The following is a 27,352-nucleotide window of genomic DNA, read 5'->3' on the forward strand; positions in this document are numbered from 1 at the left end:
GAATTGTGAAATAATTCCTATTGAATCAATTTGAGTTAGCTAGTTAAAGGAAGAGTGTGCAACAGACACATTTTTCTCTACAGATGGCAGTCTTGAAAACATGAGTGGAATTAAAGAAATTTTTTTTTTACTTAATGTACTTTATAAACACAAATATATGCCTCCCAAATTTTTAACAGGACATTCCAAAGCACCCTTAAATATTAACATCCCCCGAAGTTCTAAGTAGGTGATTGGTTTGCCAGCACATTTTAGAAACACCTGATTAATGTAAGGCATGCCTGGTTCTGGTTTCTCTTGAAGTTTATGAAACACTGTACTTGACATAATTTTTAGTTGCCTTCTTGCCGTTGATTACTCCTTCTCTTTCTCAAACCTGGACATACAAGCTATTTCCACATTGTAAGTCATCAAACTGTAGAGTCTCTAGATGGTTACAGAGATAGCAAGCTTCAGGGATAAAATTCCTCTCACCTTTCCTTTCCATGGAGTTGACAGTCCAAAGGCCAGAGGAGTCACTGGTTTCTGGGTAGGACTGGGCAGGACTAGAGCTGAGGGTGAAGGTGAAAGCAGCAGGAGCTAGTTGGGCACCTTCTCTGAGGTTGCCCCTGCTTCTACTTTCCAAAGTCCACAGCCTTGTCACCCAGCTCCAGCAGATCTGCACTAGCTGGGACAGTGGTCACATAAACCTAGTTAAATTTACATTAAATAAAAACCCGGTTCCCAGTTGCAATAGCCATATTTCAAGTGTTCTATGTGGTGTACATGTGGTGAGTGGCTCCTGGACCCAATAGTGCAGATAGAGGACATTTCCATCATTACAGAGAATTCTGGTAATGGCACCACCGCCGTTGGCCAATGGCCACTCCCTCCCTCCATCTCAAATTCCCCTCCCATCCCTTTTTCTGCCTGCCACATTTGTTATTCACATAAATCAAGCATCTGACAAACACTCTCTCTTTGACCAAACTCTGCTTAGGCTCCTCTGAGCCCTTTTCTCAACTCGGCCTCATATTTGGGCTTCTGTGTCTATTCTTGCCAAGTCCAGTTTCAGCAAAAACCCTAAGTTGATTCAGAAAGAATCCTCCACCCTGATATCTAATCAGTTCCTAGCCTGACCTTGGCAAAAATCCTATTAAGTCAGTTGAGCAAGAAGCCTCATTACCCTTGGTATCAAGTCCTTTCAGTAGTGTTGCGTCTACTCACCCCCTCACTCTGCTTAATGGCTATGAATTCCTATGTATCCTTATTGTATTTGGAGTTGAGCGCAATCTCTCTCCCCTGTTTAATGTTTCTATTGTAATAGTTCTGAATAAAGTCTTGTTAGCATTTTAACAGGCTATGGACATGAGTCTCAGTGAACTCTGGGAGTTGGTGATGGACAGGGAGGCCTGGCGTGCTGCGATTCATGGGGCCGCAAAGAGTCGGACACGACTGAGCGACTGATCTGATCTGATCTGAGAATAACTTTTTCTTTAATACTTCTTTGAAAGCTTCCTTCTTGGCCCTAGGAAAAAACAATTTTGTTTTAGCACCATAACAATTCTCCTAAAGCCAATATCATGGTATTAAACTCATTTATGTGTTTGTTTGTCTTCCCTTACAGATCACTGAACTCTCATGAAAAATACAGTAAGTATAGTGATTGAGTACACTGGAGTCAGAATGCTGGGTTCAAAGCCTTCTAATGGCACTAACTAGCTGTGTGACCTTGGGGCAAGTAACTTGATTCCTCTAAGCTTCAATTTTATCAACTATAAAATGGGGATAGTAAAAGTGCTTCTCTTATAAGGATTAAATGAGATAACCCACTGTGTCAGGCACAGAGTAACCTAATCTCCAGTCTTAGTTAGCCCCCATATCTAGCAGTTGAAAACAGAAGTGGAAGATTTTCTTTGTAGGTCTAAATATAAATTCTCATTTCTTTAATATTCAGTTATAAAGGATTGTACTTGCAGCCTTCCCTTGACACTTATATTGGAAACATCAGACTGATCTTTTTCTTCTATGCTGTCAAATTTAGCTCCCCAAACTATCAACAAAACAACCAGTTGACAAGATATAACTGAGTTTATTCTTACCGCAGTAAGGAAGACTACCACCTCAACGGTAAGCTGTGTGTGTGTAGGAGGTGTCAACTCTTAGTGCTTTCCAAGACTAGTAACATTAATGGAAATACATCCAGGATTCTGAGATCAGAAGACAGTAGACAGTTTTAGATAGAAGAGTATTATTTTGGTAACTCAGAAGGTATTTAGAACTTTCAACAGAAACCCCACTCCCAGGTTTACTCATTATTTCCCACCATTCTTTCATCTCAGTTGAGTGCCAGGAATCTTGTGAGAACGCAGAATTGGAAACACTCATTCTCCTGCCTGAAGCCTCAAGTGGCTACAGGGGCATAAGTTCCCTCGTTAAATGACATAGAAAAGTTACCTTTCAGATTTAGACAGATGCTGCACCTTGGAGAAGGGGCATTTCTGAATTTAATCTTCCATAGTCAGCATGTTTCGTGTTAAGAAATAATTATCCTGACATGATAAAAGAGGGACTTTATCCAGGACTATTGCAATGGGTACATTACACCAAAGGAGAGAGATTGAACTAGACTCCAAATACAGTAAGGATAAGTGAATGGAAAATTACTAAGAAAAGACATCAAGGTGAGGGGATTGTTGCTAAACCTACTTACAGGATTCTTGCTGAAGACAGGCCAGGGTTTCATCAGATATCAAAAAGTGGGGGAATTTTCTCTAAACTGACTTAGCAGGAACTCTTGCTGAGTTTATTCTTAACCCAATTAGGAACAGCACTACTTTGACAGAGTTAACATTAAAGAATAATTTCTTCCTAGAAGGGAAATGATGAACCACAAACTAGGGCACCCAGGGAGATTGCTGGGTCTCCCTGGGCAGGTGGGAGGCATCATTAAATGCCAAAGGCATTCTCATCTGTAAGACTCTTAGTGAAGTATTTTGTGGAGGCAGGAGAAAAATGAAGATGATCTTTCATTGGCCCTTCAAATGTATGGAGCTTTCTCATTGAAAACTGAAAGAATTTTTTTTTTTTTTTAAAGTAAATGTCTCGTCCTAGGGGAAGAAATAAGCTCCTTCGGATGTGATTGCTGCTCCGGAACACACAAGGTGACGGAAAACTCTGGAACCCATGCACCTGAGCACTACAAGTCCCGTAAAGCACCGCGGTGAGGGCGGGACTTGCTGACCGTTATGACGTGATGGGCGGGGTCAGACAGGACAGCTCGTCCCTGGGTTTTTAGCCCCGCCTCTGTTCCCCTCTGTGCCCTGTTGCTGTAGCGCTGCCGCTGACTGCAACACCTGGTGAGTCTCTGGCGCGAAGGCGGGCAATTAGGGACAGTTGGGCCCTCAGGTTCAACGACTTCACACTTTCAGTACTGAGAAAGGGCCATGGGCGGGCGGGTGTGCGATTGGTTTCGGTTTTCACCTCCTTTCATCTTTCTAGGGTGACCGTAAGTGGGAGTGACGTCATGGGCCCCCTGGAGCCTCTCCGCGGTCTTTGGAGGGTTGAGGGCAGTTTTCTGCCGCGGAGGGCAGGGCTTCAGTGCCCAGGGCCGCGTGGGCGGTCCCTGGGACAGAAGGAATTCCTCTGACCCGAGTGAGGGTCTTGTCACGGCGTCATGCCCCCCTCGCCGGCCGAGGTCGTGCTGGCTCCTTAACTCCCGTGCTTGACGTCATCGTCGTCGCGGTCGGCTTGGTGGCAGAAGCGGGACCCTGCCCAGTGACCCTAGGCAAGTTACTTTCTCGGTTTCCCCGTCCTGATCACTGAACCCCCCCTTCGTTCAGTTGCCTTTTGTAATTGGAGGAGATGTTCTAGACAGCTGAGAAGAGAGAGCAGCTGGAGTGCGGTGACCTGCTTCTTTACCATCGATCTCCTGTAGTCCTTCTCCCCCAACACTCCCCCCAGTTTAGTTCGGGGGCTAATGTTTCCACTTTTATTTATTGAGTTCAACCCTCCTGGACATTTAAACTTTTTTCTCTCCCTCGGATTCTTTGCTTCTGATGTAAGCCAACAAGTAGCCATGGTTGGAGTGGAGTAGAATAATATAAAAGCTATATAACAATTACACTACTGCAAAAGGAGAAGGCAATGGCACCCCACTCCAGTACTCTTGCCTGGAAAATCCCATGGACGGAGGAGCCTGGTGGGCTGCAATCCATGGGGTTGCTAAGAGTCAGACACAATTTCACTTTCACTTTTCACTTTCATACATTGGAGAAGGAAATGGCAACCCACTCCAGTGTTCTTGCTTGGAGAATCCAAGGAATGGGGGAGCCTGGTGGGCTGCCATCTATGGGGTCGCACAGGGTCGGACACGACTGAAGCGACTTAGCAGCAGCAGCAGCAACTGCAAAAACCTTTAAAAGCAAAAGACTTTAATACAGTAGGCCTTTGTAGATTATGTAGATGATTAAGGACTATCCTTAATGATTAAGGAATATCTAGGTGACTCACTTTCACAGATGCTTTCAGAGGGCCTCTATCTGAAAGTCTACCCTTTTGCAGAAATGACATCTGTGGAGTGGAAAGGACTCTGAGAAGGGTAGTAAGAGTTACACCACACTAACATATCCTGCAGACTTTGGAGTCAGAGTACAAATAGGGCTCTTCAAAATTTTTGACTGTGCTTATTAATATAATACCATGCTTCCTCATTTTCTTATATGAAGACAGTTAAACTCTGTCTTCGCTTCCTTTTTCATTCACTTGGGATCATCATTATAGCCGGAAAGTTTCTTAGAGATTTTCTTGCCTGATCCATGCATTTTTACAGATGAGGAAACTGAGATTTAAAAAGTAGTGTGACTTGGCCAAGATCTCAGAGCTAGTTAGTGGCAGAACTAATGGACCCAGGTCCCTTGGCTCCTAGCTTAGTTCCCTTTCTGCTGCACATCACTGTCACTACCCTTGTCACTTCAAGGGTTAGCATAATCACCCTCTTCACAGAAGAAGTATAAAATCTCAGTAAAGTAAAATGAAAGAAAATGGAGATTGAGTACACAGCTTTGAGCTTTTTGCAGTTTCTTCTGGTTGCTCAGAACTGTTTCTCTGTTTTTCCGTAGTACTTTTGGCACAGTGATGTGGTATATGGGATAAAGGCTGCTTAGAATAAGCTGGGTAACGAATCCAAACAATTATTAGTGAATTAGGTATTAAAAGTCTCCTGGGGGTATAAAATTTACTTAAGTCACTCAAAGATTTTAGGTAAGGAACTAGAATGAACTTGGACAATTTGGATTAGAGCAAATGGCTGTAATAATCTGAGGACCAGTGGCTATGTATCTTTGCTTTTGCTCCCCATCTCAGGGCCATCTACACATCCGTAATAGCTATTGTCAGTGTTCTCTAAAGGGTAGTTTTGTGGAAGCATCTCTTCCAGGGCCAGGGGGAATGGGAAATCAGTTCATCCATTTTGCTAATTGCTAATAGTTTAGAAAGTTAAGTAAGCAGAAGGAAGAAGGAATTGGGTTGAATGTGTGTTTTGTTTTTAACGGTTCCCAAATGAAGAATTGATTAGCATTTCTCTCTGGGCTTCGGATGCATTTGCTTTCTGTGAACTAATCCAGGGAAACTTATCTAAAGTCTTCATTTCTCATGAAACATGTGCCCACTGGTATAAAAGGCTAACATAAAAATGTTGAATATTTGTGTGGTAGAATTTTAGTTTTTTTTTTTTTAAATAAAGTTATTCTTCCTGATTTAGCATAATGAGGAAAATTCTTTGGGAAAATTGGTAAGATGATTTGGTTGACTATTTGCATTGTTAGAACCTAATCAGAAAGTTTAAAACATTTTTTAATTTTTCTGCAAAAAAGTGTTATCAGTGTAGTTTACAGATTCATTCAGAAAGAGCAGGAGTAGAACTGGCTTTTTTGTTCCTTTTCTTCAGGAGAATATAAGAGAATCTGTGCCCTCATGGAACAGTCCTAGGAGACATGTATTAATCTTGAGATGCTCATTAGATGAAAATGTGTCAGGTTTTCTTAGAAGCCAGGAGCCAGTTCAGGAGACTCATTTTAAAATACATTGCCTTCCTCCTCTGAGGACCTTAATCATTTCGGAAACTGAGATAAAAAAAAAAAGTAACTATGTCAGAGTTCCATCTATTGGCCTTGAAATCAAAAGGCTTACTCCTTGGAATAAAACCTATAGTAAACCTAGACAACATATTAAAAAGCAGAGACATCATTTTATTGACGAAGGTTCGTATAGTCAAAGCTATGATTTTTCCAATAGTCATGTATGGATGTGAGAGTTGGACCATAAAGAAGGGTTAGCGCCAAAAAATTGATACTTTCAAATTGTGGTGCTGGAGAAGACCCTTGAGAGTTGAGTCCCTTGGACTTCAAGGAGATCAAACCAGTCAATCCTAAAGGAAAGCAATGCTGAATATTCATTGGAAAGACTGATACTGAAGCTGAAGCTCCAATACTTTGGCCACCTGATGCAAAGAGCCGACTAACTGGAAAAGATGACGCTGGGAAAGACTGAGGGCAGGAGGAGAAGGGGGCGACAGAGGATGAGTTGGTTGGATGGCATCACTGACTCAGTGGACATGATTTTGAGCAAACTCTGGGAGATAGTGAAGGACAGGGAAGCCTGGTGTGCTGCAGTCCATGGGGTCACAAAGAGTCAGACACGACTTAGTGATTGAACAACAACAAAGATTCCATTGGCTGTACACTCAAGCCTCAGAGCTTGAGCTCTGTCATGCCATTTTGTGTACATATGCTGTCATTTCTTCAGTGTTCTGAGCTCAGTGTTCTGAGCTCACTTACAGATTGATTGTTTTCTAGTAAAGAAAGAGAGGCAGTACCAAACTCCCCTACCCTTGACTGGTCCTGCCTTTCAGAGTAGCATGCATTTGCAAAACAGCATGTTTTGAGTTTGAGTGTGTGGAAGGCAGGTAATGGAGTGTGAATTTTATGGGTCCTTAAGGAAATCAAATCTGTGCCTTTTATTTTTTTGGCACTACGCCACTTGAACCGGCTCTGCCCGCTGAACCAGCTATACCGAGAACTGACATAACACTTGGAGATTTTCATCTCTTTACCCTACTTATTTTTTATTTTTTTGGCCACATTATGTGGCTTGTAGGATCTCTGTTCCCCAACCGGAGACTGAATCCCGGCCATAGCAGTGAAAGCCCAGAATCCTAACCACTTAGCCACCAGCAACTTGCTCCTCACCCTAATTTAGAAAAGAGAAAACTGAGAAACAGCAGCTTCTCCAAAGACACCAAACAAATTAGGAGCGGGGCTAAAGACAAGAATTAGCGCCACCATCATACACACCATTGTTTACCTACAAAGTTCCTTCCTTTCACTTTTTGATGAATTACATACATATCTTATTCATTCATTTATTCTGTGAGTACTTAGTAATTACTATGGGCTAGCATTAGTGTTGTATTTACAGTTATGATAGTGTTATGAAGGAAAAGAACAGACAATATGATGGTACTTAGGTTAATTGAGAGACGGGGCCCGAAGTCACTCTTACCTGAGGGATTGATCATTATCCATGGTAAAGCACAGATCAAGTCACATGCTCAGATAAATGGTGCTCCAAGCTTAGGACCCAGGGGCTATGCTGGCCTCAGTGGACTGAAGACCACTAGGAAAGACTGGGGTCTGCAAGCTGAAAAATCTCCCTATACATTCTCCTGCAGCATTCATCAGATCAGCAGGCCACAGCTTATCAGGAGGAACAAGTACTGGCCTAGACTAGAATGTGTCCTCTCCTTTCCTTAGAAAAACTGATCTGAGTTTTGACACTGAGGATGTGGCCAAACTGTCACAAACCCCAGAAAGCCAATACATTTCTGAGCAGTTCAGTCCCAAGAACAGACAGTTGGGTACCTCAAAGTCCTCTTGCCTTCTTTGTGAAAAAATTTATTTCTGAGGGAGCTGGAAGAGAAGGCCTGTTTGTTTAGAGTTCAAAATAAAACCAGGAAATAAGTGGGTGGGGCAGAGCCAGAAGAGCTACTGTGTTTTTGGTTATTGTACTTACTATTTTTTTAAGTTGTGTTTGCATGTGTGTGTATACAATCTTCCAGCATGTTCTAGAAGCTGAATCTGTAAGGTATTATGCCATTTTTGCATATGTACAGCTCTTTCTTCATCTGCTGTTTAGAGCTGCAGTATTGTTCTCATTTCCCAGTACAGCTGAGGGTTGAGTAACATGGACTCACTAAATGTTAGACCAAGGAGGCATTTAGAACACAGGACGTGTGACTTTTGAAGGGCAGGAAGTGTCAGGTCCTGACAGTTCTAAAGACTTTGTTTCTTTTACCTATTGTTTCTTTCTCTTCAGTAGTTCCCCACCCTTGATCACTACTCTTGCCTGGAAAATCCCATGGAAGGAGGAGCCTGGAAGGCTGCAGTCCATGGGGTCGCTGAGGGTCAGACAGGACTGAGCGACTTCACTTTCACTTTTCACTTTCATGCATTGGAGAAGGAAATGGCAACCAACTCCAGTGTTCTTTTTTTTTTTTAATTATTTTAAATAGTTTTGTTTATTTTGGGTTGTGCTGGGTCTTCTTTGCTGCAGGGGCTTTTCTCTAGTTGCGGTGGCTCCTCCTGTTGCAGAGCACAGGCTCTAGGGGCACTGGTTTCAGTAGTTGCGTCTCCCAGGCTTTAGAGCACAGGCTCAGTAGTACTCAGAGGCGCATGGGCTTAGTTGCTCTGCTGCATGTGGGATCTTCCCGGACTAGGGATCGAACCCATGTCTCCAGCATTAGCCAGCAGATTCTTTACCACTGAGCCACCAGGGAAGCCCTCCAGTGTTCTTGCCTTGAGAATCCCAGGGACGGGAGCCTGGTGGGCTGCTGTCTTTGGGGTCCCACAGAGTCGGACACGACTGAAGCGACTTAGCAGCAGCAGCAGCAGCATGACCTCGAAAGGTGAAATCAGCTTACTGTCTCCATTTTGTAGAGATCCAAACTTGCTTGCTGTCCTCCAAACATGGACTGCATTTTTCTGTCTCTTTGCTTTTTGCATGCTGTTACATTCATCTGAAGTTTCCTCACCCCCAAACACACTTGTCAAAACCCTAATCTTCTTTGAGGACTTACCCAGGATTCCACTCACTGCTCAAAGCTTTTCTTTATTTTCCTAACCAGTTTCATCTCTCTCCCTCTTTTGAACCCAGGAGCATTTTGCATGTATTTATCCATTTGGCAGTCACTTAAATTCTCATCTAACCTCCATATCGGATTGTGACCCTTTGGAGGGCAAAGACTGTATGCCAGAAAAGAGAAAAAAAAAACCCGCAAAAGTAATAATCACATCTGTTAAGCCCTCTCTTTATGCAGACTTTGTCCAAGTACTTTATTCTGTCACTCAGCATGACTTTAGCAGCTTCCCAGTTGCCTCAGTGATAAAGAATCTGCCTGCCAAGCAGGAGACACAGGTTCAAGTCCCTGGAGAGGGAGGTGGCAACCCACTCCAGTATGCTTGCCTGGGAAATCCCACGGACAGAGAAGCTTGACAGGCTACAGTTGATGGCATTGCAAAGAGTTAGACATAACTTAGCAATTAAACATGCCTTTACTTTGTGTGAATTGCCTACTCTTATGACAGGTACTAATTTAAGGACTAGTCACTGTCTACCTAGTTTTATTGTGTTTCACAGATACTTTTGACATTTTTTACCAAATTGAAAGTTTGTGGCAACCATATCTTAAGGAAGTCTGTTGGTGCCATTTTTCTATCTGCATTTGCTTACTCATGTCTCATTTTGATAATTCTTGCAATATTTCAGACTTATTCATTATTTTTATATTTATCACGGTGATCTGTGATCAGTCATTTTTGATGTTGCTTTTGGCACTTTTTAACAAAATATTTTTAATTAAGGTATGTACATTGTTTTTTTAGACATAATGTTACTGAGCACTTAATAGATTATAATGTAAACAATTTTTATATGTACCAGGAAACCAAAAAAATTGTGTGACTTACTTTTATTCAGTATGTGCTTTATTGAGATGGTCTGGAACTGAACGTGCAATATCTTCAAGGTATACCTATATTTCAGTTACTGCTCATACATACACACAAAGAATGAGGTAGATGTTATCAGCCCCATTTTACAGATGAGGAACCATGCGCAGAGTCCAGTTAAATAAATTACCCAAGGGCATGCATTTTATAGGTGGTGAAGCTGGAATTTGAACTCCAGCATTTTGGTTTCTGAACCTGTGCTTGTCACCACTGCATGTCAGATAATCTCCTTCTCTTATGCCTGTCTGCACTCATTCCGAGCCCCTAGCAGAGTGCTTTAATATTAAGAAGGATCTGATAATTACAGGATGAATGGAATTGAATAGAGAAGCTGAAATCTAGAGAAAATGACATTCCAAAAGTCACAGGGCTTGTTGGGATAAAAAATCTAGAATCTAAGTCTTACAGTTCCCAGCTCAGGGCATTTACCTCTAGGCTGCCTTACTTAAGGCATTTAGAAGAAAGGGAGAAAATTAGCTATGAGCAGAGGATAAGGATATAATGAGGATGGTGGTGCCTGTGGTGAAGAGGTCAAAGATAGTCTCAGAAAATTCTTAGAGCATAGGAAGTTGTGAATGCAGAGTGGCTCATAGTGAAACAGAAAGCAAGTTGTGTGATCTCAATACTTGTCATGCTTTTGCTTTTCCTGACTTGCTCTGAACGGAATGTTCCCTGGGTGAGAGCCCAGAAATTTCTGGCATTTCAGACAACCCTTTTGAGCCTTATTCTATCCCATATCTCTTAACAGGACCCCTACCATGGAAGAGACAGTAGACGATCCCCCCACCTCAGCTGTCCTGCTGGACCACTGTCATTTCTCTCAGGTCATCTTTAACAGTGTGGAGAAGTTCTACATCCCTGGGGGGGACATCACGTGCTACTACACCCTCACCCAGCATTTCATTCCCCGTCGAAAGGATTGGATTGGCATCTTTAGAGTAAGTGTTAATTTAGTACCAAATGATTAGGAACCAGAGGTGAATCTTAGTGTGTGTGTCTGTCTCTGTATTATAAGCATTTTGCATATATGTGTGACCAATGTTAAAATCCTGAACTAAGCTCCCTAGCACTTCCCCCTTCACACATCAACAGTGCTATAGGACTCAAATTTTAATTTCAGTCTTAAGCTAAAATAAGATAGCAAATCATACAGTCCCCAAGTTTTATTACACTTTCAAAGACCGAATGTAAATGTTTTAAATTAATATTCATCTATGACCTGACTAGGGTGGATGGCCTCTTATATAGTTTCTGTGAATTAATGTCACTTGCTTACTTAGTACAGTGTTTAATTTTTTTTAATATGAGTATTACCAATCTGGAAAGGATATTGAAAAGTTAATACCCTGCATTCAAGAAGTGTGTTCCTCAATAAGTGTGTCTTGCTTCTTTGTGAAGATTTCTAAGAACAGAAAGTTTATGAGCTCCTTTGGTTTCCTCTTCCAGTGTCTAATCACCATGTCAGTTCAAGTACAGAAATGGTACTTTTTTATTATAGTCAATTTATTCTCTACTTTCCCACCACGTCTCTCTCTAACATTCCCCCTGCCACAGACACATATATTCACTCATTTACTCACATACCATAATGACAAATTGTCCTATTTCCAGAGACAGGAGATAAAGGTCAAACATACATTATTTACACTGCAGAGTTCCAGCATCAGTGACCTTTGTTTTGACACCTCAGTATGTCATGTGCTTGTTTGCCAACACTGTTCATCCTGAAATCAGACATCATTCTTGACTGCAGTATGTAGGAGTTGGTGCTAATTCACACCCCTCACCAAATTCCTTCTCTTGATTGTTTGGAATTTCAAGCTAAGTGAAAGAGTGATGGAAGCTGGAGGTAACAAGGCTGGTGTTTAGAGGTGGGGATAGTGGACAAGCAGAGGGACACTGGCGAATATCATGACAGCTCCTAAGACTGCAGGACATTGACTCATTAGACTAAAGGTGTCCTAACAGAAACCTGACACAGAGGATGTTTTCTGTCTTGGAAAGAAGATGGCAACTGTCTTTTTTCTTCCCCATATGTATCTCAGCTGTCCGGTAGAACTTTCTATGACTAACACTGACAAGTAGAATTTCTAGGAAGGAGCTATACTGGCTGCTTTGGTGTCCAGTATAGTAAGCTCTCGCCACATGTGGCTAATGGCACTTAAAATGTAGTTAGTGTGACTGAGTAACTAAATTTTAAGTTTTATTTAATTTTAATTTAAGTAGCTTCATATGCTTTAAATTAAGTAGCTTCAATATGCTAACCAGTGGCTAGCATATTGAATAGTACAGGTATATATAATTGAAAAAAAGAATGATTAAAAATTACTTACAGCTTCTCAGAGGTAATCTAACTTTTTTTTTTCCATTTTGCTCAGGCTGATTGTTTATAATTCCCAAGCCTTAGCAACTGGCAGCGAGGATGTCACTCTAAACCAAATGAAAGGATTATACTTTTTAAAAACAAATATTTAAAAGCATTGTTTGTATTTTTTTTTTTAGATCCTGTTTTTTTGGCTGTGCCACTCAGTTTGCAGGGATCCTAATTCCTTGACCAGGGCTTGAACTCGGGCCCTGACAATGAAAGTGCTGAGTCCTGACCACCAGGCCACCCGGGAATTCCCTAAAAGCTATTGATTTGCCACCTACGCTAAAGCCTGAAGGGCTTCCTTCATAGCTCAGTCAGCAAATCATCTACCTGCAATGCAGGAAACCTGGGTTCAGTTCCTGGGTCGGGAAGATCCCCTGGAGAAGGAAATGGCAACCCACTCCAGTATTCTTGCCTGGAGAATCCCATGGACAGAGGAGCCTGACAAGCTACAGTCTACAGGATCAAAAGAGTCGGACACGACTTAGCATCTAAATCGCCAATCACCAGCACTAAAGCCTGAAAGAAAATTTTAAGACTAATAAAGAGAGAACACAAACTTTTTGAGAATATATGATGTGCTAGGTCTTTGATGGGGTTTTCTTTCCTTCTTTCTTTTTTTTTTTAGTGTGTGTGTGTGTGTGGGTATGTGTTTTCTAATTTAATCCTCACAGCACAGCAGCCCCCTGAGGTAAGCAGTTTTATTACTTGTGCACCGATGAATAAAATGAATATACTCAAGATGGTGATTTTCCCAAGGTCTCCCCGTTTGGAGACCTTTGTTTGACTCCCAAGCCTCTGCTTTTCTTCCTCTATTCTGCTGAATTCCTTTGAACAACAGATAGTAAATTAGAGAATTAAGGGCTGAATGTAAAGTTTTGTTCTTCCTTTGTTGTTGTTCACTCATCCAGTTGTGTCCGACTCTGCGACCCCATGGACTAAAGCACAGCAGGACTCCCTGTCCCTCATCATCTCCCAGATTTTGCCCAAGTTCATTTTCATTGCATCAGTGGTGCCATCCAACCATCTCATCCTCTGATGCCCTCTTCTCCTTCTGCCCTCAATCTTTCCCAGCATCATTGACTTTTCCAATGAGTCGTATGGTCGCATCAGATGACCAAAATACTGGAGCTTCAGCTTCAGCATCAGTCCTGCCAGTGAATATTCAGGGTTGATCTCCCTTAAGATTGACTGATTTGATCTCCTTGCTGCCCAAGGGACTTTCAGGAATCTTCTCAGGTACCACAGTTCAAAGGCATCAATTCTTTGGTATTCTGCCTTCTTTATGATCCAGCTCTCACAACCATACATGACCACTGGGAAGACCATAGCCTTGACTATACGAACCTTTGTCAGCAGAGTAATATCTCTGCTTTTCAATGCTTGTCCTTCCTAGCTCACTTCTAAAATGTTCCTGGTGTTCTTGCAGTGTAGTCTTAATCCTACTCCTCAGCTCCTCATCTGCCCTAACACCACTGGTTCCTGGCACCCAAGGGGCCCTCAACAAAACGTTTCTGCATGTGCAGCATGCTCCATCTTCTCCATAGAGTGAAGGCTACCACCAGTGATAAAAGCCAAAGTGGTTGGGAGTCAGGTTTTCTTCCTTCAACATAGAGCCCTGTGCTCCATACTCTCCTTTACCTGGGCTCCTATGCCATGTTCCATGGTCATACCATAAAAGGCAGGCTGGGACGAGGACTCCTGAGATGGAGGAGCCAAGGACAGAAAGCTCAGGTGACTGGAAGTTGCGTCCTTGTTCCAAGGCAGTAGTAATTCTTAGGCCTTCCCAAATGATATTTTAGTCACAGTGCATTAAGAAGCTCCAGGATGTGAATGAAGACTCCATAAAATTCCTGCTTCCTGTTCCTCCACAGGCTGCAGTGGCTCAGAGGTGCTCACAGCAATGGGGTGTGTATTAATGAGACACTAAAACATGCCCCAGTATGTTCTGATGAGCTTATAGCCTTTTCAACCATGCTCTGATTCCTTACTATATAAAAATAGAATTTATTTTTAGTTTCTTCTCTTCCCCCTGGGCTCAGGCAGAGTCAAAATATGGCAATAAATGTCATTTTTGCTTCTTATTTGCTGAGTGTTCACCCCTTGAAGACACAATGACTCTCTGTCTGTTCTCCGGTATGCTCTTATCTTCCAGATATGATTTGAGCATCTTTTACCCCTTTTCACACTTAGTGAGAATATTTCCCACTTAGCCAGCTTTCTGCTCTGAGGCAAATTTTACAGTATCCTTATATCTTATGACTTACTACATTTCATACCTGGAAGAGGCCTTTATGACTACCAGATTATTTTTTTTATCACCAAAAAATCTTCAATAAACATATATTAAGAAAAACTCTGGAGCAAGAAAATCATACAAACTGGACTTCATTATCTGGTGCCTCCTAATCTAAGAACTCTCTTACCCATCCAGCCCCAACACACACATTATTTTAAAAAGCCATTTTTAAAGGCAGTGATGTAACCAGGTTGGTATAGGTGACAAGACTTAATTGGACACAGGAGAGGACAAACCAATAGAGGGGGCAGATCAGAAGTGCTTTTTGACTAAGAAGTTCCAAGTACACCATTGTAAGAAGATAGCACAATCAAAGCTCACAGTCCTACAGCTTTTTTCCCCAGTCATTCTCAGTACTGTACCTGACTTGGAGATACAATATTTGGCACTCTTATCCTGGGTATTGAGTGGCCAGTTTTTGTTTCCTTCTAAGATGAGTAATTTATGAGTAACTGGTATATGTGCATTCATACCAATTTTTAATTGTATATGTAGTTATCATAAGTCAAAAAGATTTGATCCATTGTGGGTAGATCTTATGATAAAGAACTTATTCTACTATAATTTTAAAATAACAAAAGGTGCATTTTCAGAAGACAGAGCCTAAATCTGAGCACTTTCAGATGCTGAACAAGAGCCTCTTGTCATTGCAGGTTGGATGGAAGACAACCCGCGAGTACTACACCTTCATGTGGGTTACTTTGCCCGTTGACCTAAACAGTGAATCAGCCAAACAGCAGGAAGTCCAGTTCAAAGGTGAGAAAAATACTAGATCAAAGGTATTAAAAACAGCAACCAAAACTCATTAATTCTCTTGAGCTAGAGCCTTCTGGGGTAGATAAAAGACTTCTAGATTTTTAGTTTTCTGAATAGACCTTGAGTGAGTAAAAGTCGCTCAGTTGTGTCAGACTCTTTGCCACCCCGTAGACTATACAGTCCATGGAATTCTCCAGGCGAGAATACTGGAGTGGGTTGCCATTTCCTTCTCCAGGGGATCTTCCCAATCCAGGGATCAAACCTGGGTCTCCTGCATTGCAGGCAGATGCTTTAACCTCTAAGCCACCAGGGAAGCAATATTTTGGGTTAAAAATCATGTTCTGTTTCCAGCTTACTACCTGCCCAAGGATGATGAGTATTACCAGTTCTGCTATGTGGATCAGGATGGGGTGGTCCGGGGAGCAAGTATCCCTTTCCAGTTCCGTCCAGAAAATGAAGAGGACATCCTGGTTGTTACCACTCAGGTCTGTAAGCATCTCATCTCAGTCCCTTCCTGCCATTAAGAGTAGCAATTCCAGGGTAGGGTAGAATTTTAATCAGTAAGCCTTTATTGAATGTCTAACAGATACTGTTGTGAAATTTTTACACAGTCCTATTCGAACCCATCAGAAGGGAACGACTTCAGAATGTTAATAAGAATCATAACAATAAGTGATTTCTCCTTTCTCTAAAGCTTCTGTAACTCACTTGGCATTCAGTTATTCCCTTAACTTTCCCAGGTACTTAATTTTTGTCATGTGTACATCTTATCACTACAGTAAATTTTATAAGCTCCTTTGAGCAGAGACACAGTAGATATTCTTGTTTGTATAATATCTTTCAGTTAGATTCATTTACTTACTTAGTTATTTAACAGACATCTAGTTCATCCAGCACTCTGGTGGACTAGGGATGTAATGAAGAATCTGTTAAAACCCTATTCCAGTCTCACAGAACTGAGTCTGATAGGAGAAATAAAGTATATGCATGAAAAAAAATTACAGTCTTCTGTCATTCCCCCTTTTAAGTTTTTGTGGCTTAATTTTCTTTGTCTTTTCTTTCTTGGTAATGGCAGGCTCAGTGCTTATGGTAGACACATTTCTCTTCCCCCTTCCCTACCTACTGAGGGGTTGCTTCCACTTGGGGTACACAGATGTCACTACAGTGAGTGGGGATCAACTAGACCCTCACCATCCCAGCATATGTGAATTTCATGTCAGCAGGACTTGAATATCCATTGAGCTATAAAAAGCCAAATACGTGTTTATGGAACGTTCTTTTGTAGAGTGAGGTGGAAGAAATTGAGCAGCACAACAAGGAGCTTTGCAAGGAAAACCGGGAGCTGAAGGACAGCTGTGTCAGCCTCCAGAAGCAAAACTCAGACATGCAGGCCACGCTCCAAAAGAAGCAGGTATGTGTGCTTGTTAAATGTGAGTGGGGGTGATGGCTCCTGTCCAGCACCCACTTTTTCATATGATCTGACTCTGTTATACTAGTATCTGGCACAGATTTTAGTATATTAGATGTTTCTTTTTTATTGTTTATGTATTGAAATGATATTTTAGATACACTGGATTAAATACATATACTATTAGTAAAATAATTTCATGTCTCTTTTTGCTTTTTTAATTGACTGCTAAATTTTTAAAATTATATATATAATGACTTTCCTGAATTTATTGGACAGCACTTTTCTAGGAAAAAAGAAATTTTATTTTGTCCACTGCTGTGTCTGCAGTACCAGAACAGGGTCTGGTGTGTAGAAGCACTCATTAAATATTTGTGTAATGAGTTAATGGACAAATATAAGCTCCACTAGAAGAGAAATTAAGGTAGATGTATTTTTTCCTTTCTTTTTTTTAAATTTGAAGTATAGTTGATTTACAATGTTGTATTAGTTTCAAATGTATAGCAAAGTAATTTAATTATGCATATATGTATCTGTTTTTAAGATTCTTTTCCCTTATAGTTTATTATAAATATTGAATATAGCTCCCTGTGCTATATACGAGAGAAGGCAATGGCACCCCACTCCAGTACTCTTGCCTGGAAAATCCCACGGATGGAGGAGCCTGGTAGGCTGCAGTCCATGGGGTCACTTAGGGTCGAGCACGACTGAGCAACTTCACTTTCACTTTTCACTTTCATGCATTGGAGAAGGAAATGGCAACCCACTCCAGTATTCTTGCCTGGAGAATCCCAGGGACAGAGGAGCCTGGTGGGCTGCCGTCTGTGGGGTCGCACAGAGTCGGACATGACTGAAGTGACTTAGCAGCAGCAGCAGTACTATATACATAGGCCCTTATTGGTTATCTGTTTTACATATAGTAGTCTATATATGTTAATCCCAAACTCTTAAGATAAATGTATTTTTCCATTTTTATGGAAAGAACATATTAAGAACATTTTAATATGAAAATCCCTTTACTTGGATATTTCATTCACTGCTGTGTGTATATGTTTGACATGTTATAAGTGCTCAGTAAATATTTGTTGGCTGCCTGAGATACTAAACACTGCCTTAGAAATGGTCAGTCCCTTTGGCATTTCAATCTACAGGAGGAGCTGGAAACCCTGAAGAGCATCAATAAGAAGTTGGAACAGACAATGAAAGAACAGAAGGACTGTTGGGAGATAGAGCTGCTTCAGTGAGTCTGACTCTTGAATGGGAGGAACTGCTGTATTATAAACACCCTTAGGCAAGGTCAAATTAGATTTCTAGAATTTGTTAGTGCAGTCTTCCTATTAAGGACAATGACAGGTATGATTCTCCGTCTTTGACTCATGAGCTCTTTGAGTCTGGGTTAGAGAATTAGTATCAAAATGGTAAAGACACATGACCTAAATTCAGGTATTAGTTTTAAGTAGTGAACACTTGCAGTTTGAGGTCAGGAAGCCAGAACGGGACTGAAGAAGAGACTAGTGGATTTTAAAATAACTCTGCAGGCTTAGGGCCAAGGCAGCCTTAAATCATTTATGGTCTGGGGTAGCTCAACTAGAATCAGCATATTTTTCATTTAGTCATCTCTTACCTCCACAGACTGAAAGAACAAAACCAGAAGATGTCCTCAGAAAATGAGAAGATGGGAGTCAGAGTGGATCAGCTTCAGGTAGGTTATGCCAAACCTTTGCCAAAGTAGATTTTCTTAGCCTCACCACCTCTCCACTCTGGTGATCCAGAAAGTTGCGGTACATTATAGTGGGTGCCTTATGGTGGACTTCTCAGAGCGTCAGATTGAAATTTCAGAGTGTGTATTTTCCACTCTTGACCGCCACCCTCCCCCAATATCCTTTCTAATTTTTTTCTTTTAGCTACAAAATCTTTTCCAGCAAAATCTTACTAAAAAGACTGGATAAGCGGGTAGAAGCAGAACTGCTCTCATTTTTAGGAGGCTGTGCCTTAGAGAGGGGCTTTAAAGGGTAGTTTGTCAAGTTTTACTCAACTGAGTCTTAGATTCTTAGGTGTAAGGTGCTGTGCTTAGTTGCTCAGTCGTGTCTGACTCTTTGCGACCCGATGGACTGAAGTCCACTAAGCTCCTCTGTCCACGGGGATTCTCCAGGCGAGAATACTGGAGTGGGTAGCCTTTTCCTTCTCTAGTAGGTGTAAGGTGGAGCTGAAGAACACAGAAGTTGATAGGGATAGTTGGAATTGCTAGGGAAAGCGCATCTTTTTATGTTACTGTATGTTTAAAAAGCATTGTTCCTGTTTAGGTTTCCTTCTTTTATATCTTGATTGTATTCACTACTTTTGCTTTAGGCTCAGCTGTCAAATCAAGGGAGAGAAATGGAGAAGCTTGTTCAGGGAGTTCAAGATAAGACAGAGCAGCTGGAGCACCTGAAAGAGGAAAATGGCCAGCTCTTTCTCAGTTTAACTGAACAGGTAGAGTCATGAAAGAAAATAATATTTTTTGACCTTTGTGAAAAAATATATGCATTGTTCTTTCTTTATTGTATATGTGGGTATCACAGGCTCTGGGAAAGGTCTCAGGGGAAGCCATCTAAAATGAGGCATCTCACGGCTTTTCTCAGAAGCTAATAAGAGAAGATTTGCTTTTCCCTCTCTCGCTCATTAGCTTAGCAGGCCCTTCCCCAGTGCATGCACACTTGTGCTTATGCATGTGTGTGTGTGTTTTCCCAGCAGTGGTACTCATAACCTGTTTTTCTGCAGAGGGAGCACCAGAAGAAGCTTGAGCAGACAGTGGAGGAGATGAAGCAGAAAGAAACTACTGCAGCGAAGAAACAACAGGAGTTAACGGCATGTCTGTCTTTGAATGGCTGTGTGGGAGGGCGCCTAAGGAAAGGAAAGGATAGGAGCTATTTGCAGGTGATAGGGTAAATGACAGATTAGAATAGCATTTACTTCTGGACTTCTTTCTCTGTACCCTAAAGGACAGAGAATCTGACCTTTACAAACTATTTAGGAGAGCTGGGCATTTCTAATGTGTGATGAGTGACAGAGGAATATTCTAAGTTAAACTTCATGGCAGGTTGTAGTAAACAGAGCCTTGGATAAGGAATCACACAGAATAACCCCTGCCCTCTTTTTAAAGAGTTACTGTGGGGGCAGACATATTAATGATTATAAAATGAGCTCTAAATTAGAAAATATTATAGTAGTCAAATTTTGTTATAATTAATATTAATATAATGTTAGCCATTGTCATACATTATTCTAAGCTATGGAACACAGTGATGAAAGCCTAATTGACTAATAATTTCCTGTAATATATTGTTATAGAAGAGGCCTTGTGGTGATAACAAGTGCTAGAAATTCCATTTTCTGAACTGTTGTAAGGACCTGAGAAATCCTGATGTGTGGAGAATATCTAGTTATTGGGAATGTAACTCATATCATGCATGCATCATTCATTCAGTCAGTCATTATCCAATCAATGATTGAGTACCTACTAAACATGTTACTGTGTATTTTAGCTTGATGTACTAAAGAATAGATTCAACAAAATTTGAAAATCAGCAACTCACAGATTAAGTATATTCCACAGAAATGTTTTATTTGTTCTAAATAGTGTTCTAAGTAAAAATTGATTTGCTTATCAACACTTAAAAATGGGAATATTTCCCATTTAAAAAAAATGGTATTTCCAGCTTCTTGAAAAATCAGAGGCTCTGGCAACATTTGAGCTGACATACCTGTCCAGCAGTGGTGTCTGGAGCTGAGTAACTGCTGATCCTTCTGATGGGTCCTGCGTGCCCCACGTGGCTGCAGTCTCACTGTTTCATGGCATCCTGCTCCTTCATTCAATTATATTACTTGTCAGGCTCCTACTGGCACTTTTGAGTTTGTGACCTCTGATGTTGCACAGAAATTACTGTTGTTTGTAAATAATCTATAGCCATTCAAAGGTTTGGACCTCCTTGTGGCCGATATGGGTTTCCTTGGTTTTCATGGAATACTTTTCAAGACCCAGGGGCTCCCCAGCTGTCTGATAGCATTCTTTATTCCTCATGCATCCAGAAGGCCCCTAACTCTGAGGACTCCGTGTCTTACGCTCCAGGAGCCTAGGAACAAGAAAACAGCCGTGGAGGAGCAGTTAGTACAGGAGGTGGGACGCCTAAAGGCAAAAGTAGAGGCCGGGAAAGCCTGCTTCTTAGAGAAGTACAAAGAGTGTCAGCGTCTCCACAAACAGATCAGGCAACTCAGGGCTGCCACACGGGTAGGTGACAGAGATGTGGGGCCCAGGAAGCAAGGGGATGAAGGTTTGTGGTTCCGGGACTAGGATTTTACACCCTTGTTAGGGAGAGAGAGTTATCCTTCTGCTAAAAAGAGGAGGGATGGAGTATGCGGCCAGAAACCCTGGAAATAGAAGCCGTAGCTTAGCCATGGGTCTCAGGGAAGGTTTTTGTAACCATTGAGTGGGTTGCTGTGCGGACTCAGATAGACCTTTCTTATTTCTGCCTTTTGAGGAAGTGAAGCAGGACCAGAAGAGCCAGCAGGAGCCAATGGGGATGGGGAGCCAGGAGCCTCCAGTCAGCACTGTCATCGGGTAGCCCCCTCTGGCATTACTTCCTCAGGGTCGGCTAGAAGCGCACAGCATTTTGGGCACCAGCATTCAAATAAAAAATCTTGAAAAAAACCCCCACAACTAGTAAGATTAGCTTAAGTGTTTCTGTGAGGTATGTGCATGTGTACATATGTAGGTAGGAGACGGGAAGCGCTGAAGCATGCCTATGACTTTTGGGTCCATGAAACTAGTCAGGTGAACCCATCGTACTGGAAAGCCCAAGACCCCAGTCTGGGTTCCTTGTAGCCTTGGATAAATGCCATCCAGGGTTCCTTCTTCCTCGTAACTTGAATCCACATGCCTGTCCTCACACTGGCAGTCACACCAGCCTAAACTCAGTGCTTCACTGTGCATTCAGTGAGGTGTTCATTCAAGACAAAGATGATTGTTTCCATGGTTGGGTGGGGTTTCCTATCCCTCATTCTGATAAGTCAGTCTTGAGGTTCCCCCCAAGCTAACTCTCTCTTTGGTCACTTAACTCCCAGCTAAACCAAAAGAAACCGGCATCTTGATGCCAGCCCAAGCCTTCAGGCATTTTGTTAAGTCACTTTTCTGTAAGTCTGCATCCCCTCCATGGCACCACGCCTCTCCATCCCTGATCCTTTCCCCCCCCACCTCAGTCCCACCATTTTGGAAACCAGATCCTCTACTATCTCCTCGTTGTATCCCATCTCAGATACAGACTACAATATGTGATCCTAATGCTATTTTTTTTTTTTTTTTGATAGGACCAGAACATGGACCTGTCAAAAAGACTGAGTGAGAACATGATAATACATGATGTTCTACAGAGAGAGAAAGAGAAAATGGAAAAAGAAAATGATGTAAGTGTGTAAAAGAGTTTTAAAGGGAAGGAGCAGGATGACCCGGAGATGTGGTGATAACATAAAAAGTTAAAAGAGCTCTTTCTGGGACATTGGATGAAACAGTTTCCCTAAACAAAGAGTACATTTCATCTGGTTTCCTAATCTACCGCAAAACCTACTCTTTGTTCTGTAACTGAAACATGTTTGGCATGGCAGTAGTCAACTTGAAAGGAACAGCCTTGATGAAGATCTAAGTTACTATTTTTGCTTTTAACTCCACAGCTATTGCAAGTATTGTATTTGGGGAATGATATCCTACGTCATTTTTATGCTATTTAGCCAAGGGACCCCTTTCTTTCCACACAAAATTTTTCTTTTTCTCTGCTGCCAAACTAGGAACAGAAGTGGTGATCTGTACCAGTGCTGGACCCATGGTAGGCCCCCCCGAAATACTGTGCATTCATTCATTCATCAGTTCATTCATTCATCCAACCAGTATTTATTTTCTGCTCTATGCTAAACACATTATTAATTGATTGACGATGATGGCAACAATTAAAAAGATTGAACTTGAAGTCATTCTCACACACTTGCTAGCATCAAAGAGCAGGTGTCCATGCATTCTGGCTGCTCCTCTGATCTGTACCTCCAGCCGTTCTTCATCTCGCGTTCCCTCCCTCTCCATGACGCTTCTGGGCCGCGCCTTCAGTCAGCCTCCTGCCTTTGATTATATCATTTATGCCAGTGCTTCAGTTTTGCAGAGGACTTTGGGGTCTATTTCTGGTCCTGTCATTCTTATCCTCTTAATTTACTCAAATACCTTGACTTTGAAGTAGTCGGTAACATGGGTGGGCCTTTGGGGAGGGGTGTGCAGAAGATGGGAAAGGAAGAATGCACACAACTTACAACAAGAAAAACATCTAATACTTGGAAGCTTTGTTAAGAACTATAGTAAAGGCCCCTTAAGATGTTAAGAAGTTTACTAATGTTCTTTCTTCTGAGAACTTTAAATGCCACCTGTCTCCCTTGCAGCTTGATTTCTTACATTCTTCCTTGCATTCCCTCCCTCTTTTCTTCCTCCCTCTCACTCTGTTAGCATATCCATTTGATGGGATAAAACATGAAGAGGGGAAAATTACATCAGAAAAACATTCACAGTGTGTAAGAAAGTTGTTCTAGGAAGGAGACTAAAAGAAGCATTTTGCTCTCAATGATGTACAACAGTTTTAGTCTTAATATAGCTCCTGCCGCCCTCACGTATCCACACAGCTTCTATACCCACTTCAGTTGGTATGTGTTTAAAGATTGTAAATTCCTTTTTGCATTGATTCTAAACAAAATCCAGTATATATTTAAATTCAGATATTAATACTTAGATTTTGGGACTTCCCTGGTGGTCCAGTGGTTAAGACCTTGCTTTCCAATGCAAGGGTTTCGGGTTCAATCCCTGGTTGGGGAGCTAAGATCCTACATGCCTCTTGGCCAAAAAAACAAAACAGAAGCAGTGTTGTAACAAATTCAATAAAGACTTTGGAAAAATTGTCCACATCAAAAAATCTTAAAAAAAAAAAAAAAAGACCTCAGATCTTTGGAATATTGAGGCTGCGCTTCCCCTTTTGAAGAATAACAGTTTATGACTTCTTGGACTTCTCTGGTGCCACACTGTTAATTGACAGCTACTTGTAATGAGCATCCGTGGCCAGTTCCTTGTGGCCATTCTTTGTTGTTGTCTTTGAACATATCTCTGTAAATACTCTATCCTTAGTATTTGAAGAGAGAGAACAACAGACTGCTGAGTTACATGGGTCTGGACTGCGACTCTTTATCATATCAAGTGCCCAGTTCGAATCAAGGAGGTACAAGACAAGACCCAGGACTTGTCTTTGGAAACCCATATTCTGGTAAGAACTTTGCCATTCGAGCTGGGAAGCCCCTGCCTGCATCCCATTCCCCCACTAAATTTTTTTTTATCTGAGATGCTAATTAAGACCAGCCTCATTGTTAAGACTTGCTGGGCAGAAGCTGAGTACCCAACAGAAAGATTGCCAGTCAAGAAGTGTTAATTGAGAAATAAATCTGAATCTAGAAGTCGCAAATCAGATCATTCGCCTAGAGGCAGCAGACACAAATTGAGTCCCGTGGCTATATTCCAAATATATAAATCAGAGAAATGTCTCTGTGCAGAAGATATACACAGAGCCAAGGAAGCTAATTAAGATTTGGAAATGGAAGCACGAGAGGCGGGCTCTGCTGCCCAGGATGGGCGGTGAGGCAACCAGCCCCATGGCCTGACCAGGGGTCGCAGGGGTATGCTCCACAGAGACCCCCTGGGTGGTTTGGAGGACAGGAAATGGGGGGGGGGTGACAGCCAGTCTTGTCATTTATGGACCTGGGGTCAGATGTCCTTGCCACACAGGGAACTTTCCTGCTTTTTTGTCTCCAAAAGCAACATGAGACCTCATTTGCTTTTTAGGGACAGTTTAAAGCAGTCATATTTTTTAACAGTTAAAATCACATCTTTGCAATAGACAGTGGTATGAGTTTATTTTTCCTTAAAACTATTTTTAAGCATTTCATTAAAAAAATGACTTCATGTGCATTTGGTCTTAAAATCTATTCTCAGACTATTTTCTTGTTAAATTGTTACTGTTTTCATTAAAATCTCATTTTCTCCACACTGAAAATAGGTTTATTGTTTTTTCTGATTATATAATGGCTACTGAAAATGCCACTTCATTATTTTTTCCTCTTTTCCCTCATTGACTTAGATCCCCTCTATCGAAATAGATGATATATATGAAAGCTAAAGAATCAAAGAGGAATGATGAGGGTTAAAGAAAACAGCTGCTAGCACACAGCTGGAGAATGCATTCTAGTGCATAGATACTTTATCATTGAATGAAATCTTTTTTATTACCCTCAGGTATCCAAGAAAGTTCTGCCCCGAGCCTGGTAAGTATTTGATTCATGAGATTGCCCACATCAAAGCTTTGAGAAAATTTCCCTTCCTGCTCCATCCAGTTTAGGGGAGAACTATAGGGAGACTGTTTCATTGTGATAATTCCTAAGTCAGCAAGATCAATTTGGTCAGTGCCAAGAGCGCCTGTTCAGATGGAGAAAGAAAAGCACAGTTTATCCATCATTGTTCTGTTCAAGATCTCTACCTGCAAGTTGAGTCTGGTAGCAGGACTAGGGAGGAAAGGTGAAGCAGGCAGGTAGCCAAACAAGGTATATCCAGTGCTTCCTTTCAATCCTAGAGAAATCCTAGAGAAAGCCCTAGTGAGTATCTCCAAATGTGAATTTGCTCATTCATCTTCTTTTTCTTGATCACCTACCATCTACTGAGCAGTATGCTAGGTGCTGAGGATACAGTAGAGAGCCAGACATGGTCTCTGCCATGTATACGTGGCATTCAGACTGACCTCTTTGTTCTTCCTCCCAGCTCTCCATCAAGAAATGCCCCACCTGCAAATCAGACTTTGCTGCTGATGTTTTTGATCACAACTTGGCCTTGGAGCAGCACCTGCAGACCCTTAGTTTGAATTGTCCAATATGTGACAAGACCTTCCCAGCAAAAGAGAAGCAGATCTTTGAAGACCATGTGTTCTGCCACACTCTCTAAGTGTCCAGGCCTCTTGGATCTATACTGTACCTGGATTTTATACAGTAGAACCTATCGCTTCTTCTGTGAGTTATGACCTAAGATCCTGCCTAACCTCAGTTATTAGGAATTTGCTTAGTCCTGCTGCCCTATACGTGGAGTCATGTCGATTACCTGAAGCATAGTGTTAAGGGCTGTTACTCCCATCCTTGTGGGTTACAACCTTTTAGGTCACATAACTCCAGCTATGTCAGCCTCTCACTTAAAACGCCTATTCTTGTGAGGGTCTCTAGCATAAAGGCCCTGCCTGCGATAGGGCTGACCTGGCTCTTCACAGCCGGCCTGACTCAAGTGAGGAGTTTCCCAGGTGGTCCCGCTGCCGTTCAAGGTCAGACCTTGAGTATGTTTGTACTTAGTCTTCACTCCTGACCCTGGGACTGGCAACTGATCTGGAATTGAGAATTTCTTCCTCCTTCTCAGGCCTAGCCCAAAATGGCATGGCAGAGAACCCAAACATCCAATTTGGATACCAAAGTTTTCTCACCTTGATTTCGCAGCTCCCAACAGAAGCATTCCTGAATCATGGACATAAAATATTATTTAAATCACAGAAAGTCTTCTTTCTCTTTGTATTATACCTCTGAATGGCATTTTTCTACTCTGGTTTTTCATGTGCACATAACTTTTATTGTTATAAGTCCTTTCTTAATGGTTAGTGGGACTTGTTAGAAACTGTATGGGTTTGCAACTTTCTGAGCAAGTGAGTTTGAAAAAGGATAAGTCGAAATAATGCGAATTATTGTTCATCACTTTAATACTAAAAATAAACTAGTCCTCTACTTCAGGGACTTTGGTAATTTAAAATAAACCTTGAGTTCATTTTTTTTTTTTTTAAGCTTATGGGGAAAGTGTAATCAAAAGGATTGTGGGAATTATAGACCCCATCAAGGATTTCTCTTCACCTGTCTTAACTAGTTAACGAGCGTATCCTGGCCATTACCTTGAGGTGGAGACGGAGTTGAGGAAGCATGAGCTTGAGAAACCTGGAGCCTTGACTCATTATTCTATATCTATTTTTTAAAGAGTGTGGATTCTGGCACCTTTTGTGAACTAAGTTCAATTCCCTCCATCCAGACCTGCCTACTTGAACCAAAAGAAAGCAATTCCATTTTCTCTGCCTGAGGGACTGAACAAATGGAAATAAACCCCAGGCAATCAACCAGCTGGTCACTAGAAAGACTTTTACAGGAACTTTTAAATGATATGGAATAACGTTGTGAATCAGATTGAGCCAACTATAGCTCTGCTGTCCTGAGGTTTTCCCTGGCATGACTGGAGTTGCACCTTAGACTAGCTATATTATCTTGGTCACAGCTCCTGGCCTTTATTTCTCCTTTGATAAAATGAAGATGAAACTATACTCCCCCCTCCTTCTCCTGTATCACCATATCAATAG

General features: G+C 41.6%; 1 protein-coding gene across 3 annotated transcripts; it reads left to right on the top strand.

Annotated features, from left to right (window-relative positions):
• Positions 1–3,239: 3,239 nt before the first annotated feature.
• On the top strand, positions 3,240–26,764 carry CALCOCO2 (calcium binding and coiled-coil domain 2). Of its 3 annotated transcripts, XM_010842747.1 has the most exons (14): positions 3,300–3,338; positions 10,792–10,981; positions 12,546–13,102; positions 15,364–15,466; positions 15,818–15,951; positions 16,752–16,877; positions 18,026–18,114; positions 18,507–18,576; positions 19,224–19,346; positions 19,635–19,721; positions 22,218–22,313; positions 24,061–24,196; positions 25,219–25,247; positions 25,738–26,764. In XM_010842747.1, the coding sequence occupies exons 4-14, from the start codon at positions 15,400–15,402 to the stop codon at positions 25,915–25,917; spliced, it is 1,137 nt and encodes a 378-aa protein (XP_010841049.1). In that variant the 5' UTR covers positions 3,300–3,338; positions 10,792–10,981; positions 12,546–13,102; positions 15,364–15,399; the 3' UTR covers positions 25,918–26,764. The 3 variants fall into 3 exon arrangements, with proteins under 3 accessions (XP_010841047.1, XP_010841049.1, XP_010841048.1); XM_010842745.1 differs by lacking the exon at positions 12,546–13,102 and having other exon boundaries at positions 3,240–3,338; XM_010842746.1 differs by lacking the exons at positions 3,300–3,338; positions 12,546–13,102 and adding an exon at positions 3,409–3,766.
• The last annotated feature ends 588 nt before the right edge of the window (positions 26,765–27,352 follow it).

Source organism: Bison bison, unplaced genomic scaffold, assembly GCF_000754665.1.
Source record: "Bison bison bison isolate TAMUID 2011002044 unplaced genomic scaffold, Bison_UMD1.0 scf7180017864180, whole genome shotgun sequence".
NCBI lineage: Eukaryota > Metazoa > Chordata > Mammalia > Artiodactyla > Bovidae > Bison > Bison bison.